Source organism: Excalfactoria chinensis, chromosome 8 (assembly GCF_039878825.1).
Source record: "Excalfactoria chinensis isolate bCotChi1 chromosome 8, bCotChi1.hap2, whole genome shotgun sequence".
Lineage (NCBI taxonomy): Eukaryota > Metazoa > Chordata > Aves > Galliformes > Phasianidae > Excalfactoria > Excalfactoria chinensis.
In genome coordinates, this window is record NC_092832.1 from 11,206,616 (window position 1) to 11,227,185 (window position 20,570).

General features: G+C 39.6%; 2 protein-coding genes across 2 annotated transcripts in view; one reads left to right on the plus strand and one right to left on the minus strand.

The window, feature by feature from the left end:
- On the minus strand, nt 1-936 carry LOC140255266 (uncharacterized). The gene is made up of 3 exons (XM_072342638.1): nt 523-936; nt 372-427; nt 1-297 (listed from the first exon to the last, which is right to left on the minus strand). The coding sequence occupies exons 1-3, from the start codon at nt 934-936 to the stop codon at nt 123-125; spliced, it is 645 nt and encodes a 214-aa protein (XP_072198739.1). The 3' UTR covers nt 1-122.
- ABCD3 (ATP binding cassette subfamily D member 3) overlaps nt 883-20,570 on the plus strand; it is a 27,930-nt gene continuing 8,242 nt past the window's right edge. Inside the window, exons 1-14 of the mRNA XM_072342637.1 lie at nt 883-1,016; nt 12,126-12,162; nt 12,880-12,978; nt 13,184-13,272; nt 14,430-14,499; nt 15,341-15,438; nt 16,098-16,221; nt 16,665-16,721; nt 17,717-17,859; nt 18,158-18,227; nt 19,494-19,563; nt 19,680-19,777; nt 19,856-19,947; nt 20,442-20,530. Of these exons, the coding sequence (XP_072198738.1) occupies nt 901-1,016; nt 12,126-12,162; nt 12,880-12,978; nt 13,184-13,272; nt 14,430-14,499; nt 15,341-15,438; nt 16,098-16,221; nt 16,665-16,721; nt 17,717-17,859; nt 18,158-18,227; nt 19,494-19,563; nt 19,680-19,777; nt 19,856-19,947; nt 20,442-20,530 (1,252 nt within the window). The 5' untranslated portion in view covers nt 883-900. The remainder of the gene's footprint in view (nt 1,017-12,125; nt 12,163-12,879; nt 12,979-13,183; nt 13,273-14,429; nt 14,500-15,340; nt 15,439-16,097; nt 16,222-16,664; nt 16,722-17,716; nt 17,860-18,157; nt 18,228-19,493; nt 19,564-19,679; nt 19,778-19,855; nt 19,948-20,441; nt 20,531-20,570) is intronic.

A 20,570-nucleotide genomic window follows, 5' to 3' on the forward strand; every position in this document is an offset into this window, starting at 1 on the left:
GATCAGAATACACGTGGAATAGTTTACCACAGTTTCCCCAACAAAATCAATGTACTGATGCTTTAAAGCATAGAGATGACCAAACTGTCCAAGACACACAAGTCAGTGCCAGGGCACTAGCTCTAGCAGCCCTTTCTCCTGTGCTCTAGGACAGGCAAACAACTGGATGTTCTGTGACCCCATTTCGGCACCAAGAGACAAACTTGTCCCAAGTGCGACGACAGCGCTGCTGGCCCGGGTGTTTGCGCTGGGACAGCTCGGCCTGGCGAACTGCTACTGACTGCGAGGGAAAAGCACCTACGAGTAGAACAGGTTCGGCGGGGGCGGGCCGTGAGGCTCTGCCCGGGCAGGGGAGGCTTTTCTATACTCACGCTGGTAACATGTTCCTCTCTGTTGAAAGCTGAGCTTGGCAGCTCCTCTCAGGGCCCTAAAAGAAAGACAGTATGGCAAAACTGACGTGAAAGCCTTCCTGGAAGGCTCATTTCGCGCTGCCTTTACCCGTGTATGACACTGGGGACTCACAGGGGAGTACAGCTGCACAACGAGCCGCCCAAGCACAGACAGGAGCCGCCAGGCCGAGGTGCCGGAGGGACGAGCCGGGAGCGGGGCACGTTGCGCCCTCAGAGACGCCCTCAGGGCGGCGCGGAGGCGCTCCCGCTGCGGGGAGATGGGAAGGGAGCGCCGACCGCCCCCCTTCAGCAGGGCCCGTTGCACAAACGGCCGCCTCCCCACCCCCGGAGCAAACCCCGGCGCGGCGCTGACAGCGCGCACTGACAGACACACAACCTCCCTCCGGCCGGCGGAGGCGAGGCCGGACGCGCCCCGCCCCTCGTCCCGGCATTCCCTGCGCCCTCTCGGCACGGCTCGGTTCGGCTGCGGCTCTGCGGCAGCGCTCGCGCCATGGCTGCCTACAGCAAGTACCTCACCGTGCGCCATTCCGCCATCGTTGGTGGCACGGCCGCCGCCTGCGCGCTGCTCTGCCTGCTCAACAAGCGGCGGGCCGCGGCCCAGCACGGGTGAGCTGGGCGGGGGCGCGGTGCGCGGAGGGCCGGGGGCGAGCTGCAGTGGTGCGTGGGGCCGGGCAGGACGGAGCGGGGCCCGGAGGTCAGGCCCAGGGCTCTCCCTGCCGTGAGGTCCGCTGCCTCCACCCTCGGGACCGTCTCCTGTAGGAGGCGGCATCCCCTGCCCGTGGTGTCGCGGCACGCCCCGGCTCCGCTGCTCAAGTTGTATTTGTTTTCTCAGTTTTCCTACCTGTGAGCTACTGCTGAGAAAGAGTTAAACGTTTAGGTTTGTCCTGTCTGCATAGGTAATAACGGGCGAGGGTTATTCCGGTGCCGTATGCTAACAGCAGGGCACACCGACAGCTGTAGCAGAGGTAGTGCCTGCTTGGGTTACCTGTGAGGGTGTCTCACCTGTGTGTGTGTGTGTTGTGTGTGTGTGCGCTGGGGCAGGTCGTGTGCTGGCCCCTGGGGAGCAGTCGGGTACCAGAACGTGTGATGGGTGGTGAAGATGCTCCAGGCTCAGTCCTTGCGTGGTTCTGGCAGGTCTGTGGACTTCGGTCGCTGGCTGTGTGCTAAAGACCTGGCATGTACGGTTAGATATCGTGTAATTGCTATAACCTGATCCTGGTGCTAAACAGCGATGGTGAAATGGACTTACTCAATAGACTTAAGTAATAACATACCTGTAGTGAAGCAACGGCTTAGTGTTATTTTACCTAATTCCTTTTCCAGGTGTTATCTTCACAGCTTTCTGATGTTAGGTAACTTTGTCATATAACATACATAAAATGTGAGCAACACAGGGCTTCTTGGAATTTGCCATGTTACGTTGTTTGCATGGGAATGGAAACAATGAGATCCTAAACTACTGTTGATGGTTTGTTCTTCTGTCTGATTCATAGGCGAGGGTGATATTTTCCAGTTATCTCTGTTAAACTTAGTCAAACACCATCTGTAAAAATGTGAAAAGCTATATAGATGGGCTTGAAAGTGGTAAGTTGAGAGGGTTACTGATACGTACCATGAGATTTTCCTGCTTAGTGCATTGTAATGGTTTCTGTAAGGAAGACTGGGCCAGGTAGACGTTCTGGGAGAATCTGTGTTCGTACTTCAGACTGAAAATATGCTTTTGAAGTGATCCTTCTAATTGTCCACACTTCCCTTGCTTTCTCTTTATTGAGGAGTGAACTTAGTGCACAATCTTGGGTTATGCTCAGTTTGGAACACACTTTCAACTGTAGATTGAAGTCCATTTAATATGCTCCTGAAATACATATAATGTGGATCCTGGATTGTCCCGGAACTGTCTCTGTTGCAGGTTTCTTGATGTTGCTCTGCTGGACTCAATGAGGACAGTGCCTCTATTAGTTGAGAGTGAATGAAGTGAAACTGAATTCTACCTTGAATGTTGAAAATTGTGCCTGGGAATGCATTTGTGCCTGTATGCATTCCCCATAGCAAAATCATAAGATTTTGCTATGTACAGTGTTAAAAATCTGAGTTATTTCTACATACTAGGTGGACTATGTGTTATTATGTTATTGTCTGCTACAAAGTGGAAATGATTCATACATTTAGCAGTTGAATGGACTTGAGGTGATCTGACCTAACGTGACCTATCCCTTTTCCTCTATCTATTCTACAGTTATCCTCATACCTCTTTCTTACTGCTGTAATCTGACTCTCTTACGCCATTTTGCTTTCTCAAATCTATTAGAAATGCAGTTTCTAAAATAAGTACCATGTTTGCCAACCAGTTTGTACCTACTGCTTTAGGCTTGTGAGACATTTTGTTGCGTAGCCCTTAATACTGCTGTTATGTTGGGGCTGTGAATAACAAACTCTGCATCCACCATTCAGTTGTTTCATAGCCAGCTATGCTGCTCTTTTTTATAAGGATGACGTTTGCCCATTGGTCTTCCTCCTTTTCTCCACATTTTTCCTTGTGAGGCAAACCTTGCCAGGAGCATTACAGAATGCTGCCTATCAAGAAGAGGCAGTAAGCAAGTTACATTGCCTACACCACAAAAGCAACCACTTATTACCATTGCCTCATCTTCTTTTAGTCTTGTTAGTTTATGTATCATTCATTTCCTAATGCTTTGTTGCTAATGTAAATTATAGCGCGCTTTTGGGAGCGACTGTCACTGTGCCAGATTTTTATATTCCTGGTATACAATACTGACATACAAATAAGTGGTAAATCTTCATGGAATAATGATTAAAAGCTTCTAAGGCCTAGTGTGCCATCCGACTTCTGTGTCCACTTTGGAAAGATGGAGAAAAGAGGCTGTCCTAAATTTTACTTCTTTGTAAAGGAGAATTTTTTTTGTCTATCTAGATAAGAACTCGTGGTGTATTTGCAGCTTGAGGCTAACTGAAGTGTGTAAGTAGAGGCAAACTGTAGTGCTATGTATGTGGATGCCTTTGTTTACCTTCGCAGGGTAATGTGTGAAAATGTGTCTTGTGTGTGTCAGATGAACTTCAGCTTCTTGAATGCTGGAAGGTAAAATTGTATGATGAAGATCAATGTGGTAGACTTGAATGGAGGCCAGCATTCTGCTGTGAAAGTGCAAAATGTACATGCAGAACTTAGTATATATCCTTGCACAGTATATATCCTTACACATATTCCATATCTCACACTGAATATACTATTATATCATGTTTTCCTGGAATAAATGTCTTTTTAAAAATTTCTGTGGGAATGCTGGTGTTGGTTCTGTGTCACTGCTGGCCAAAATTGACAAGTAAAACAAGATAGAATGTAAATTAAAAAAGACCCCAAAACTACCAAACATAGCAAATCAAATGTTTGTTTGTTGAATGTGTAACACAACAAAACAGACTTACCTTATGCAGACTTCTCAGACTGCGTGTGTTAATCATGATAGGGAATAGTCAGCTACAGAAACTATCATAGGAGAAAGAGACAACTCTCACCTACATTTCTGCTGACAGACAATAGGGGCGAAGTCCGGTACAACTCATATCAAGTAGTAAGGTATGAATAATTAAGCTTGATGTTATGCTGGCCTACCTTAGTAGGTCAAAGATCACTTAATTAGTGTTAGCTGGATTAGTCACAGCTGTTCTTCTGTAGGACCTGTTATATTGCTCATCAGTTTAGCAGAACTGAGAGGTTGTATCACCTGCTGCTGACAGTAAATTTTAACTAAAAATTTCTAAAATCCTAAATCTAAAATCTCTAATCTAAAATAAAAATTTCAAAACTAGCTCAGAATAGAACAGTTGGCTTGCAGTAAGAAGCTCAGTGGTATTCCATGTTGTTTTCCATGCTTTAGTCAAGGAAGCAAAAATGCCCTGTTTTTCCATTTGAGTTGCTCTCATCAAAATAAAGTCTGTTTCCTTGGAAAAACCTTTCATTTCTTGGGAGGCAGAAAGTTGTTACATGTAAATGCAGTGGTGACCTGAGCTGTGGTATTTGGTGTGCTTTTATAGTGGGGAAAAAAAAGTTGTCCTGTTTGGGAAATGACATAATTCTGGGTATATAATACAGGAGAAACCAATCATGTCTTTAATTTGTCAGGAGCAGTTCTCATGAGCACAAGGGACTTCGGCACTGTTGATCTTTTTGGCAACTGAAAAACTCACTTCCATTTAGGGAAGTGACTCAAAAAATCTGTATTAGAGACCAGTGGTTCCGTTCCCTCCCTCCCCCACACTACTGGGCGTTGGAGAAAGATTTGAAGAATAGAAGAAAGAAGGAAAACGAATGGAGGTCCGATGAGTAGTCTTTGTACTTTGTCCTGTCTGCTAAAACAGCAACAAAAAGTTCAATGCCCAGGACCTTGAGCAAGATCTGAAAAGGCTGGTTTTTCGGAGCTGGTGTTGTTGTTGTTGGTTTTTTTAAGTAATAAACAGTACTGAAATAAAAACTACTCAATCTGTAGCATTTTCCTACTGATGATGTGTTCTGGTGCATTACAAGTACTGTTTGGCTGTATGCAAATGCAAACAGCAAATATTTCCTTTTAGTAGCTGCTGTTACTATGGGATTGCAATTTGTTGCTAAGAATTACTACTTTAATTGAATACAGATGGCTTCAAATTTACTGACAGTGCACAACTGTAGCTTGTAATTCATATTTTTTGTGACATTAAAGAAACCAACCCAAGCAATGACTGAAACAGTTTGGTTCACATAAACTTTTCTTCTTTAAACAAGAACTATAAGCTCATATTGGATACCAACCGTCAAAAAAATGGTAGATGATGAAATAGGGTCATATGCAATATAGGACTGAACGTAAAAGGAAGGAAAAAGGAAAACCTGTGCTGTGTGATGTTTAAAGTAAAACAGAGTTGTTTTTCACTTGCACAAGTCTAACCCCATGTCTTATGAGCTTTGTCTTACGTTAGACACCACTGCCTAGAGCAAGAAGCTTAAGATTTGATTGCTTCAGAAATAAAACATTAATAGGTATTACATAAAGGAGCTGCTGGTTGTCTGTGATTCTCTCACTCTACTGGGAATTGTTCCTTAGTCTCTTTCTGGTTGGAAGTGAAGTGCTTGCACAAAGAGAGTGTGCTTGGATTATTTTCAAGAAACACATACAGGTTTCTGCTGGAGGAGGGGCCTGAAAGGCACTGCAGGAAGCACTTTGGTCAAGAGTTTGGAGCTGCAGGGTTAGGGAAAGAATAAGCTGAATATGGTAGGAATTTTTAGTGTATGGAAGGTGACAAGATATTTAGAATCTGTTCCTAGACGCACTGGCCTTCCCTGTCATCCAGTACATCCATTAAGATCCAAGCAGATGCTGGTGTATTGAAACTTAATTTTGTATATGTTAAACTTTTGAAATCCATGTGATTTCTGCCCCCTCTATGAAGAGGGAAAAAATGCTTAAAGGAAGAAAAATATTTGCCAGGAGCTTCAGAGATCGGACTGGGCCAAAGCGAGGAGCTGTTGGTGCAGTGTCTGTCAAGCAGGCTTTTACACAGGTCAGCTTAGGTGATGTGTGACCACTGTACCACTTAGCTGTCACTGGGCTTCTCAGCCTTCTTCCTCTCAGGGAGTGGAAGCTGGTGTTTGTCAGGACTGCCCTTGAACTTGACAGTGATTCATGTACGTGCAACCGGAACTGATAAAAACTTGTTCAAACATTACAAAATCCAGTACAGAAGTTAAAACACAGTGGGTGACACTTGCAACTTAAAACAAGTCATGCTTTTTGGTATTCAGTGTTTTTGCACTTAAGATATTATTCTCTTTATTATTCCTTGTTTCTTTAGGCTCTGAAATTGCATGTGTGAGGTTCTTTGCACAAAGGGCCCTGTTCCTGTGTGGAGATGCCAAGACTGACAAAAAAGGCTGAAACTGCATTGCAGCAGATGACTAGATTGCTTACATGTATGTGGAAGTTTTAAGGAGAACCCATGCTGCACAATGGTTAATGAAGAACGAGTAGGCAGCTACATTGTGATGGACTGAACCAGCTTGTAAATGTGATTGATCAGTCCATTACATGCCATTTCTGCATTAACATGAAAAATAGAACAACTGACCTAAACATACAGATTAGGTACATCTTCTGACCTTGAAGGGGAAAAAATAGACTGCCTGAGGCTCAGAAAATATGTCTTCAGCTGGAGGGCACAGAGTTGGGAGGAACTGGGTGACTCAGGCCTTCTTGAGTTCAGACTGCCTTTGTTTTGGGCCTGCATAGTTACTTTGTGGCTTCTCTTTTAAGTTGCCGAAAGTGGTTGTTCTCTAAGCCAAGGTCTGGTATATGAGTGTATGACAGTGTGAAGCAGGGTTTGTTTGTTTGTTTTTCATGTTGCAGGAAGGAGAAGAACGAAGGCTCTTTCCTCTGATGTACCTGAGGGAGAGTGACAGCCACAGCCTAGGCCAGAGCACAAGCTTACGGAAAAACAATAGCTTTAGCCTTTTTCCTTTGTCTTTGTTACTGAGATGCAGGCTTCTACTGAAACTGAGATTTTCCTCTAAAACAGTACTGCTTTGTTGCCTTCTGAAATGCTTCTAGAAACTTTCTGAGCTTTAGCAGCACAGCAGTCAGAGCTCAGCTTGCAGTCCGCAGCTGCCTGTGACCTTTCAGTCCCTTTCTGGGTCACCTGAATGCCTTCTCTCACATTATTTTTGGTTATGCTGCAACTAGGCTCCCATGCTGAGCCAAGAAAATTGTTCCCTTCGTTTCTGTGTGCTCTCAGGGTGCACTGTGTCAGTGTGCATGTTTTTGGATTGTGCCTGTGCTTCTGAGTAAGCCTGCTGCCCTTGACCCAAAATAACTGTGCTGTTGCTCTCTTACTCTGCACAGGGCATGCAGTGTGGAGCTGTCTGTCAGTGATTACGCTGTGAGGTGCACGCTGTGTTTCTCAATAGAGCTGTTAGTCCCTCCCACTATAACAGTCTATGCAATTGTATTCCATCTTTAGTTGTTTGAATTGTATTGTCTTTGCAATGTCAGAGTGACTGCAAAATAGACTGAAAATTCTATTCATGCAAGGGCTGCAGAAGACACAAAAATTGCTCAGAGGTTACAACTGCTTGAAGAGCACCATTTCCCTCTATAACAAAACCTCTTCCTTTGTACTGTGTTTAGCAGAAGCCAGATATCCTACCCTATAGAAAGCAGGTAGCATGACCTGAACTTTGTAGCTTCTTTGTAGTTAATCATGATATACTGTTCTCAAACCCTGATTTCCTCTTCGCCCATCATTAAACTGCAAGACTTGCTTATCTCTGTCTTCGTCTGCAATTCCATGTTGTTACACTTGGCTCAGTGTGGTTTGCTTCCATGAAACTCTGATGAACTTTAGTCTAGAAGGAGACTCATGTTTCAAGAAACTGTAATACTTTAACTTTCTTGTTTGCTAACAAATAGCACAGACCTAATATTGCCAAGTAGTTCCCTTTAGGTAACCAGGACTGATGGTCTCTGGAAAGCTGTTCCCAGTGCTTCTGAAATCACTTTCCTCTGCAGTAATGCTGAGAATGATCCTTTGAGCAACCACCATTGTTGCATATTTCCTTAGAGAGAATAGTTTTACTGATGAGGAAATACAGAGGTAAACCCAAAGACAGAGTGCTGTGATCAGTGCTGACTGGGAGACTGAAATTGAGTGATGCTATCTGGTAGTTTTCTGCCTCCCCCTGTGTTACATTACTGTCCTCAAAGTAGGATCAGCTGCCAAATGTCTGAGCAGTCCTGAAACTGTATCACTTTCTTTAAAACATCTTATGTTTTTTTTTTTTTTTTTTCTTTTGTTTTTTGTTTTTCTTTTTGCCTGATCATGTTTCTGAATGTTGAGGAGCAGTGTTTTGTTCTATTGTCTGCTATTTATTAGCTACTTACCCATTTACTTATCTTTAGTGAGCTACTATTCAGTTACCATGCACATACAGTGTGAAGCCGGATGTAGTCGTGTTAGCCCTGTACAGCCTTTCTTGGCTTGCTTTATGGACATTTGTTGTAAAAGCTCTTTGCAGTTAAATTACAGTGAGCAGGCTGTGTCTTGGATGCTGATTTCGCTGCAGTTTCTTCAGGTCACGTGTGTCCCACTGCATCAGTAGATTTTGCTTTTTTATGACAGAATCACAGAGTGAAAGAGTGAATTGTAGAATAATTCAGAGTAGAAGAGACCTTAGTCCAAGTGTCTGCTGGAAGCAGCATCCACACTGAAAGTCTGCCTGTTTGCCTGTCATCTGTGTGCTATTTAGTGAAGTCTGCTTGTGCTGACGGGTCTTCTTTCTTAGCTAGCTGTGAACTTAGTTTCAGTTAGCATCTTCCACGTGGGAAAACTCAAAAGCAAGCAGCCCCTGGAGATAAATTTTATTAAGAAATAATTCTGCTAGAGGAGGCTATATTCATCTGGTATACTGATGAACAGGAATAGCTAATGCATTTCTATAGGTTTTATTGTTTAGGAGAAATAAATCAGTAGTGCAGCTCACTATGCAAGTTTTTGTAGTTTTGAGTAACGTTACTGTATTTATTTGTGCTTAATTTATGCTTTCATAATGTTCTATCTGCAAACTGCAGGTATATGCATATATGTTGTATCTCATTCTCTAGGGGATGCTGGTGGCTGGAATTAAAAAGGGAAAAAAAAGACAACAAGACAACCAAAAAAGTACCCCCACAACAATCAAATTCAGGGAAGGACAGAGGAAAAACTCTGTACTTTCTGGTATAGAAGGAAAAGGTAGAAAATGAATGATGGCTGCACAGTGTAGTCAAGATGGTAAAAAGAAGCTGAAGTGTGTTCCTTATGGGACTTCTGTCATTTCACTGCTGAGTCCAGCATTGCTTCTTTTTCTGCTGTATGGAAATGGCTTCTGCTTCTGTAATTCATATTTCTCCAGACAGTCAGCCTCTGTATGTACACTATCAGGATAAGGGTTTCAGTGTCTCTCGTGGTGAAGTGAGAGCTACTGGGCTAAAGGATGAAAGTGGAGCTTTTCTGCAGTTAGAGTGGCTGCCTGAATGGTAGTAGTGCTGACTGAATGATTGAGAGACAGTGTACTGACCTGAGCTGTATCTGTTTTCCTACCGCATCACCAAATTAACTGTATAGCTCTGGAGCTTTGAGGCCCACTGATGACAGGTGCACTAACTTGAATGAAGAGTGCAAACTGGAGAGTGGTACATGTGGGTGAAGTAATCTCTCAAATTAACATTGTAGTAAAAAGCAGCCCTTACATGTGCTGCTCAGCCTCAAGCATACCAGGAAAAGTGCAGCAGAGGAGTTGGGCAGCATGTAGCAGTCACCCTCTCCAGCACTAAGGACTGTGCTGCTCCAGTGTTAGGTGAAGTCTGGAATAACAGAGCTGAATTGGTTTGTATGTTAGAGCTCTCTCCTGCAACCAGATAATTTTGCTGTGTTTTTGCTGACTAATTGAGGGTGTTATTTAGTCTTTACATTCAATGAGAAGGTAACCACAATTCTCACACAAACCCCTACAATAGAATAATGTGGTTTGGAGAGGTGCCAGTAGGTATCAGACTGAAAATGCGGGACTTATAAGAAGGAAAGTTCTGCAGTTTGTTCCAGGCTGAGTTCAGCCATAGCTGTTCTTCTGCATCTCAGTAATCTGTAGTTTGTGATTGCTTCATTTCTTGTTTAGGTATTAGCCTTGTTGGAGCTTGCATGATTTCTTTTCTAGGAAGAAAAACATTGCTACAGCTCCATTTTCATTAGGACATTATTTACAAGTATGTAATTTTTATCTTAAACTTTGTGAATACAAATTAAATGCAAGTTCACAAGTATGTCTGTTTCTGAACAGTTGTTTTTCTTTAGTTCTTCAGTATCGTGTGAATTCAGTCACTTCACCTACTGAATTTCTACAGTTACTGTAGGAGAAATATATTGAATACTTCAGGTATTCGGCTGGACCTCATATTCTTAATATATTACTATTTATATTAATGTCTGATAGTTTTAAAGCAGCAGTAGCTGCATATTGAGTACTATGACTTCAAACTTTGGCAGACTTTGAAGTTAGAAAGGTAGGAGTTATTATAGGATATCTTGAAGAGTTGCATGCTTTTATTTTGCATTTCTGCAAGTCATGAATCATGCAGGAAGGCAGCCACTTAGTTTGGTCATAGTTATCAACTCATTAAAGTAATGCTTTTCTCTTTCTCCCAAACCAGATGTGCCTGGACTCCTAAACTGATCCTCTCTTTAGGCCTTGTTTTGTCTTAATAGGTCTTTTGTACTTTAAAAATTGATGTATCAAGAAGGGAAGAAGTTCCTTGTAGCGGCATTAGGTCATTCCTGCATCCAGGATGTAGTTTCTACCTAAGTTATTTTTTAGACTCTGCGTGCTGTTACCATTTCCAGATGTTTCCTTTGTGTTACATCTCTGGAACTTGTATTATTTCTCACTGATCTGCCCTCTGCTGTCTGTCATGTTCTTTACTCTGAATTTTGCACAAGTAGTCTTAGAAGATTTTTATCTTCTTTTGAGGTTGTGCTTCATCATTACCTTTAATTAAGCTCCTCTTAAGCTGGCATCTCTTCCTTCTTGCTTTCTGGTCTTTTCTCATATTCGTCTGCTTCCCTGCCTCTTCCTTCTTTGTAATTAAGTTGTTTTTCTTCACTGGTCGGTGGCTTGAGGTCTTCCTAAACATCATAAATTAAAGTAGCCCTAGTTTCATCCTAGGTACCTTTGTGGCACTTTAAGGTGCAGGTGTGAGATGCTCCTGCTGAGTAAGTTGTGGCTAAGTGGTTGCAGGACAGTGTCTGCACTTTTTTGGGAGTTGGAGACAGAAGGAGCAGTGCCTTTCTTGCTTTTTCCTACCATTGCTTTCTTTTCCTTGCCATTTCCTACCTACTGGCTTGAAACTGTTATTGTAGTTTGGTTTGCTGTAAATATTTTTGGTGTGATGTTGGAGAAATGTAGCAATTTATTATGGATAGCTGTCACTCTTAAACTACATAAACGTGTAAACTTTCCCACTGTTTTCATGTGCTTATTTGATCTTCAGAAAGGAAGACAAGCCGTAACAGTCTTAAATGCCAGCTTGCTTTTTTAAAGGGCAAAACCAGTTCTTGTGTGATTGTTGATAATTGTTTTTTCTCTAACCCCTTTGAGAATGAGGGGAGCAAAAACAGGACAGAATGAAAACCAGCAAGCACCTTTCCAGAGCCTTGGTTTCACAGGATCTCCTTCCCCTGCAGCACAAGCTAATAAGCAAATAATCTTTACAAATAGCATGAGTTATTTGAAAGTCAAATGCCTTGTGAGACAAATCTGTTTGACTTATGTAGACAGTGTGAAATTGAAGTTGGGTTGCTGAACCTGCATTCACATAGTTGCCTTCTTGGTCACTGAAACCCTGCTGCCAGACCTGCAAAGTATTTTTTTAAAGATATAGAAACAGTGCAAGTTGATGGTGCAAAACTCAAGAGATAAGAGGGAGACTTAATTTCGTTACATGAAACCAAACATTAGAATGGATAGCTTTTCATGTAACAGTGTATAAAATTAGCAAGTAAGTTTTAGTAAAAGGTATTCCTGCTGTGAGGACACTAGGCTGCTTTGTAATAGGTGGTAGGGATGTCATCTACTGCTTTTCTGTTTGTTCCTGTGTGTGTTTAAAAAGTAAAATACTTTATTTTTTTCCTTTACAGTAAAAGAAGTGGAAAACAAGCCTTGCAGAACAATGAGGTAAATATTTCTTCTTGTTATATATATATTTAATAATTGTAAGTGCTATTGATCGCTTTTTCCTTTCTGTCCCATAATTGCAGTTTTGTTTTGGTCAGAATGATGGGTATGATGCAAATGTAGTTTGAATGACAGCTTCAGACTTGTAATGATGAAGCAAATGAAAGAATTGGAGTAATCACATATAACTGAAGTTTTCATTAATGCTTTATGTGTGCCATATGCTTTTTCATCTCTGTGCATTATGAACGTTTAAGGACTGGTTTTGTAAGTCTGACCATATGCTCAGCAACAAAGAGCTACCTGTATAGTTCAAGCCATCAATGCTCTAGAGAAGCAATGGAATGTGTCCTTAGGAATAGTGACAAATGATGTCTTCCAGAGACAAGCAACTCTGAGATGGCGAAATGCATTATAACTTGTCCCTGTGTTTTAATGCTTGAACTGTGATCTTGTATCATGACAATTATTTCCTATCTCCTTGTTCCAGTAGCTTAGTTCTTACTTAAGATTTCTGCTAGCTGTTAATGCATGCGATCCCGATTCATACATTTATTTTAACTTGTGTGAGGAAGCCTTAAAATTGGGAGGAAAAATTGCAAAAACTGCAGAAGGAAGGAAGCTGTAAGTAATGCAGCTAGGGAGAATATCACACCACCTACATATGCTTTACAGAAAATCTCATTTTTCTTGTTCTGCTTGTTCTTTGTGGAGCAGAAAGAGGGAAAGAAGGAGCGAGCGATGGTGGACAGACTGTTTATTGCAAGGATATGTCGAATCCTGAAAATAATGGTCCCTAGAGCACTTTGTAAGGAGGTAAGCATTGCCTTTAGTAACAAAGAAAAATGGGCGTTTTTGGAGTTGGTTTCTCTTGTAATATACCTTGCTAGAATAGGACACACTTTAAAATAGCAACAAAGCACATAAGTATAAAAAGCTACATCCACTTTCAGTTATTAGAGGGCTAAAATGAGAAGACTTTTATTCATTGTTTAACCATTATATATCTGTTTCTCACTAGACAGGTTATTTGCTGCTTATTGCTGTAATGCTGGTAGTTCGCACATATTGTGATATTTGGATGATTCAGAATGGAACAGTCATTGAAAGGTATCTGTTAACTTCTTATTTTAAAATATTTTTTTCTTACGTTTAGTGGGGGAGGGTGGTCTAATTCAGACACTTCATTGCCTATTGATGTGCCTGAATAAGTGGTATAGTCATAATTTCATGGCTCCTATGATTTTGAAAAAGAGAAAAAAAAATATTGCTTTGCTCTTGGACACTATTTATTTATTTTTAAGCCAAATTTACCTCTAGCAAAATGATTTTTCAGTCATAGTCATATTTTGTACATTGACAACTCTGTCTTGTGTTGATCTGAACATCCATGGAGGTGTTTTTGAATGGTGATGTGATAGTCCTGCAACAAATGAAGTCAGTGCACAGGTGATTGCGTAACAGAATTTGGGGGCATAAGAACTACAGAGGTATAAAGTTATTTTGAATAGAATCAGAAATATGTAGTTCTGTTAAATTGTTCCCATAATAGAATTGTAAAGAAAGATAACAGAGGGCTATTCAAGATGATCCTTTAAAACTTACTGCTGCTGGTATGGTGTTTTAAAAACTGCTGCACTTGGTAACACAGGCAGTCATGTATTCTGCGAATTTTCCATAGCTGCTGCAGCAGTGAAGCAGCTGTGCTGTACTGTTGCTGTGTTTTTCCTGCTCGCTTCAGAACCAGCAAATTGTTAGTCTCTCATCTGCAGTATTTCCAAATAGATGTAGCTTTTCATCAGCAACATTTTGCTTTTTAATTGGTTATAAAACAAATTAGTTCATTTTTAAGATGAAATAAAATTCTAATACTGATATGGTTCTGTCTTCATATTGCTTTGTCTTTTCAGCTAGAAAATTCAGATTCTATTCTTTTGAAACTGTCAGTCAGCTAGTAGCAATATTTTCTGTCTGTCCAGCCCATCTATTAGCACCTCTGACCTTGTAATGTCAAGAACACATAAGGAAGTTCAACAGCAGTAGTTATATCTGTATATCAGAGGATAACTTTTTTTTGTTACTATTGGGAGACAGTAAGAGCACTCCTGATACGTATTTTACTTGTTGGTCCTGCAGCTACAAACCATAGGTCTTCGCTGTGAGGTTTTTTTTCCTCTGTTGTGTGATCCACTGACCGTTTCTCTGCTTGAGTACTACTAGATTGTAGTTTCTCTTGTAAATAACTCTTAGCTTATGGCTGTTTGCAGTGCCATCATTGGTCGCAGCAGGAAAGATTTCAAGAAATACTTGTTCAACTTCATTGCTGCAATGCCTGCTGTAAGTGCTTCTCTTAGATTTCAAATATTTTCTGCTGTAAGAATGGAGTAAGTTAAAAATTTGAGAAAAAGATTTTGAACGGGTATCTCAGAGTCTGAGGGGAGCAGTTGTTTTATGTGAAGGTCTGTATTAAACAGATTTAATGTTCTGGCTTCAGTATGTGAGAGACTATTGGCACATTTCTGTACGCTTGCTGATTTTGCTGAGTTATGTTTAGTTTTTCGGGTTGGTTTTGTTGATGGTTATTTTGGCTAACTGCATAGTATGACGCCTGTAGTACTGCCTAGTCTCATTCTGTGAGTTGGGTGATGTTTCAGCAGTGTAGTTTTAGAATTCTTTGACAAAATCAAAGAACTCTTTTCAGTTTTCTAGTTTTAAATTTCTTATGACTTTTTTCTAAGATTTGGGTGTTTTTTCCCCATTGACTTTTCCTTCAGCTTTTCAAAATCTGGCCTCCACTAAATGAAAACAAGACAAAAACCAATTGCTGCTACCTAATAGATAATCTGTTATATGATAAGCACAATAGTGAATCAGTCACTAAGGCACTAACTACTAAATGGTGGCACTCTAGTTTAGCAGAAAAGCTAAAGATATGTTATATGAATGTTAGTTTATAGTAGATCTTCTGATCTGATGAGTACCACAGGGAACTGGAGTTGTCAAAAATACAGATGAAAACTTAATCAGTGATTGTGTAGACACTATATATTTGGTTTTAAGTAAGTTAAACAGTATTATTGAATTCCAGAGGACAATTCACCTACTTTGTAGTGTTTGCACAATCTGTGTTGCAAACGAATTGAGGTATATTGAATATTGAAATACTGTCTCTTTCTAGATCTCTTTAGTAAATAACTTCTTGAAATATGGTCTAAATGAACTGAAACTCTGCTTCCGAGTAAGGCTCACCAAATACCTCTATGAGGAATATCTCAAGTAAGTAACACCTTATTAATGTCTAGAATTTTAAAAACTGAATTGATCCAAATTGAAACAAATCATTTTAAGGCCATAGTAAGAATTTAGCAGGATGCTTAGTAGCTATATTGTTTAGGAAAGATGTCTGATTGCGTTCCACTTGAAATAAAGGATGAGCAGTTCATTCAGGGTGTGTGTGGCAGCAGGTGCAAAGTTGGCAGAGTTGGCTCAAATGGACAAAAAAAAAAAAAGGCACTGTACTGCTTCCATTAATAAGTGAGCACTCAAAGTCCTTCAATTACTCTTGTTTAGTGCTAATAATCTACTGACTGGATTGGATATATGAATTTGAGTAGCTTCTTATGTTCCTCTGCACTAAATTTAGGTTGTCAGGTGTGCTGTTGTGATGATCACAAGGATTTTCTAACTTGAAATGCAGCACCAATGCATAGAGCAGTCTGGGGCTGAGCTTCAGCTAGGGTGATGTCCTGGAACCTAAGCATTTCTTCAAGAGTTAATGTGGGTCTGCTCTTGCAGAAGCATAAGCAATGTTGACTCCATGCATTTAATGTCTGCATTGCTTTCCCCCCTTATTGTGTGATGTAAGGAATTTCCAACTATTAGAGATCACAAGGTAATGATTTCTCTTCTGCCTCTTAACTGCTGTTTTGTTTCAGGGCTTATACGTACTACAAAATGGGAAATCTGGACAACAGAATAGCTAACCCAGATCAACTCCTTACGCAGGATGTGGAAAAATTCTGTAACAGTGTAGTGGACCTGTACTCCAACCTTAGCAAGGTAAGCCTTTTCATAGAGAACTTTGAGTTAAACGAATTTTTGACCACAGGTATAAGCTATTATGCTAATATGCTTTTTTCTCTGCAATTTCCACAACCTCTAATAGAAAACAGTGGCAGATCGTAATGTTTTTCCTTAAATTTTGTTTTAAGGAACATAATGCTTTTTTTTTTTTTTTTTTTTTTTTTTAACATTTAAGCAGGGATGTGTGTGTATTTTCTCAGCTAGTTAGATTTCAGAAGAAAAATAATTGCTAAATCATAGTTAAAATCATAGTTAAATCAAATACTATTCTGGTTATGGAGGAGTGGCTGAGTAAGCATTTTCCTCTGTTTCATGTGCAAAACTTTGTTTTTTGATGTAATGAAGTAAAATTACCATTTTATACTCATGTTATGTTGATGTTTTAACATTTATTTTTTTCCTCTATGCTTCTGTTACAGCCCTTCTTGGATATAGTTTTGTATATCTTCAAGCTAACAAGTGCAATAGGAGCTCAGGTAACTTGAGTGTTTTCTGCATAAGTTTTTTTCCTTTTGGCTTTAGCATTATATCTGGAGTCCAAGGAGAATGTTAGATGTTAATCATAATTTCATCCATTATTTCAAAAGATATGCTAAACTACACTTTTACGCTTAGTGTTTTATAAACTTCAGTTCTTTTTGTCTTGAGGCAAGCAAGATAAAAGCTCTCAAGCTTAAAGAGGGTAGATTTAGGCTTGACACAAGGAAAAAGCCTTTTAAAAGTGTGGGTGGTGAGGCAGTGGAACAGGTTGCCTAGAGATGTGGTTTATGCCTCATCCCTGGAGACTTTCAAGGCGAGACTGGATCAAGCCCTGAACAACCTAATTTATCTGTGTGTGTCACTGTTTGTTGCAGAGGAGTTGGATTAGATAACCTTTAAAGGTCCCTTCCAAATCTAAGAATTCTATGGTTTTGTGATCTGTGGTAGAAGAAGAATTTGCAGGCACTCAGCTGTCATAAAACATAAGGTCTTTGTTTTTCTTTGGCTTTTGCTTGGGAATTCCATTTGGAACAGTGCCCTGTCTGGTTGCTCTTATTTTGCATGACTTTCTTTTGAGAGAAGAATTGGTTTTCTTGTTTCTTTGTAACTTGTATAAAGATGACCCATTCCTTGAGCAAAAATGAAGGAGAGAAGGTAGGAAAGATTTAGGAAACTTTGTGAAACAAGTAAGCAAAACAGGAGATGGAGATTTTACCTGGATGATGATAAAAATTTGAGTAGGGAGCTGGGAGGGAGAATGACATCTGTGAACAGGGAATTAGGAGAAAGGTGACCATGCTGGCTGCATGAAAGAGGAGCAGCATGACAGGAATTATAAGGGAGTGCTAATACGGACACATAGAAAGAGAATCAAGGATGTCAAGGATTTAATGCTTTCTGTGCATTTTAGATGTTGAGGTTTCCATTGAATTTTAACTTTTTGTTGTAAACTATTGGATTGAAAATTATTATTCTGTTTTGATATTTACAGGGTCCAGCTAGCATGATGGCATACTTAATTGTGTCAGGGTTTTTCCTTACACGTTTAAGGAGACCAATTGGCAAGATGACTATCATAGAACAAAAGTATGAAGGGGAGTACAGATACGTCAACTCACGGCTTATTACAAACAGGTACAGATTTACTTGGTTAGCAAGATAGAAGTGACAAAATAATTCTGTGGTGTAAATATGTTTGGAAAGACACTATCAGTTCTGAGCAAAGTGTTCGCATCTTTATGCAGGTTATTATGTAATAATTTCTATTTGCATTGTATTCTTAATTTGAAAGAAAATCTGTATACGTGGTAGTTGTTAGAGGGCACAAACTCCTATTTCAGACAAAAAGAACCATCTGCTTTTTATAGTTGACTCTTTCAGATTGTCATTAAAGAAAAAAAATAAATGTTTTCTTCTTTGTTTTTTTTTAAAGTGAAGAAATTGCTTTCTACAATGGAAATTTGAGAGAAAAACAGACTATTCACCGAACCTTCCGTAAACTGGTGAGACTTTTAAAAACACTTCAAGCAAAACTTCGATTTTCTCATCATGATTCAAGTTTCTTTTTTTTTTTCCCCTGACATTCGTTTGATCCTTTCTACAGATTTATATCGTAAAAGGGCTTGTCTAACACTGTCTCCATTGAGTTTGTTTTCTTGGAACAGCTGATTTTTGTACTAGCAATCTTAAAGTCAGTTCGATTCTTGCCAGGTTTGTGTCAGAGTTTTTGCATAGTAGTTAGTGCTGTGATTTCAACTAAAATAATTATTATAACAGTTTGCATAAACTGACTTTAAGGTTCTGGTCAGAAGAAACATGCTGTGTACTGCAGAAATGGATAATATCTTGGATTTCTGTAATATATGATCTCTTGAAGTTGCCATACACTGATTTTTCTAAGAGCATGCTGAATAAGAGATTTGTTTCTTATTCTGTTAACTGTATACAGTTGTATACACAAAAATAGAGTAGAATATAAGTGGAGAATATAAAGGAAAAGTTGAGAAATGGAAATGTTCTCTCTCATAGTGCTCCTGATTAAGTCTTACTTTGCAGTTCAAATGTGGTTTAGTTATTTGACACTGATTTTTGTCTGTTCAGCACATTACAAATAAAACACTTCTCAGTCTTGTCTTTCTTTCTACTTGTGTGAGTCACTTAGCCTTTGACTCTTCATGCCTGGTTCAGAAACTAAGGTCCCTTTAGTTTAATTGTTCTTTTGTATACCATCTTTTTCCTTAATTGTTTCTGTTCTTTCTCTTGCCAGCTTTCAATGCTTCTGTCCACCTCTCCTCCTCTTTTTCCTGTTGCTGAGTTCCATTTCGTTGCTTATTGTGCTTTGTGTTCTTTAATTTAGAATTCTTCTAAGCATTTCCTTTGCTCTTGGTGTGTGTATTTGTATAAATTAAACTGAGTTGAGTTGGTATTTATGCTGTTACTATCATCAGGTGATAGGTCCCTTTTTAGAATAAAATCAGGATGTAGTTTACTGAGTGGTCTTTCTCTTGTTGCTCAACTCCTTTTTACTCACTTTTGTTTCTCTCCTCTCACTGTTTAATTTCAGGTGTAGGTTTCCTTGATCTAGAATGCAGATGTTTTCCAGCAGGGACAACAGTAATAATTATCACAGTTAGGCTGTAGGCATTATTAGGGGTGTTTGTGACTTACTGAAAAATAACTATACTTGGATTCAAACCTCTAAAAAATAATAAAACATAGTAAAATAAGTACTGTTGAAGTTTGACTTTTTTGTTTCTGTAACTTGCCAGGTGGAACACTTACATAACTTCATCCTGTTCCGGTTCTCTATGGGTTTCATTGATACTATCATTGCCAAATGTAAGTGCTCAGTAGTAACGAACTGTAACAAATAGCCAGCACTGAACTGTGTTTGTTTGTTTTTTTTTATTACTTAGATTAATATGTGGTTTAATATTTACCCTTAAAAACTGCAGATCTTGCCACTGTGGTTGGTTACCTGGTTGTTAGTCGTCCATTTTTGAACCTGGCTGATCCTCGTCATCAGAATAGTACCCATGCAGAACTTCTGGAGGTAAACAGAAGAGAATTAAAACAATATATTGAATTCATGTTTTGTTAGTTCATATAAAGAAACTTTATTCTACTCTAGGATTACTACCAAAGTGGAAGAATGCTACTGAGAATGTCTCAGGCTTTGGGTAGGATAGTCCTAGCAGGTCGTGAAATGACGAGATTGGCTGGGTAAGTATAGCAGTACTGCGTACGTGATCAATCTTAAAGATACCTTTTTGCTGATTCTCATCTCATTTTAAGAAACAGATAACTGTAGAATTAAAATGAGCTGTGTGCTTTGTTCAGAACAGTGTATTCTAAAATTAAAAATATTTTATACTGGGAACACTGTATTTGAAGACATGATATTTATCTCCACTAAAAAGTAGCAGCATACAGTTTGATTAATTGAAAGGATGTTGGCAGGTACCTGTGAATCAATTATTTGTTATTGTATCAAAATGTTTGGGGTATTTTCACTTATGATAAGTCCTTCACTAACATATCAAATATCTGACTGTAGTAGGAAAAAGTTCTTGCAACCTTAGTGCAGTTCTAAACTCTTCACTTCCTGTAGTGGGCTGATGAACATTTTATTTTGACATTTTTAGTAGAATAATTGCTACTGCTTACATAGATTTCTGAAACTTCTAAGGATTATTTATAGGTTTTATTTTCTTTAGTTTCACAGCTCGAATTACAGAATTAATGCAGGTTCTGAAGGACTTGAATAGTGGCAAATATCAGCGTACCATGGTATCGCAAGAGAAAGGTAAAAGGGCTGTATGCTGTGCAGTACTTGGCGTCTCTTC

What these genes read in the sequence shown, in the direction of transcription:
- LOC140255266 (XM_072342638.1), bottom strand. Translation starts at nt 936, where the DNA reads ATGGCGCACGGTGAGGTACTTGCTGTAGGCAGCCATGGCGCGAGCGCT. An exon ending in TTGTGCAGCTGTACTCCCCT is followed by an intron (nt 428 to 522) that starts GTGAGTCCCCAG and finishes TCTTTCTTTTAG; the next exon opens with GGCCCTGAGAGGAGCTGCCA. An exon ending in GAGAGGAACATGTTACCAGC is followed by an intron (nt 298 to 371) that starts GTGAGTATAGAA and finishes TTCTACTCGTAG; the next exon opens with GTGCTTTTCCCTCGCAGTCA.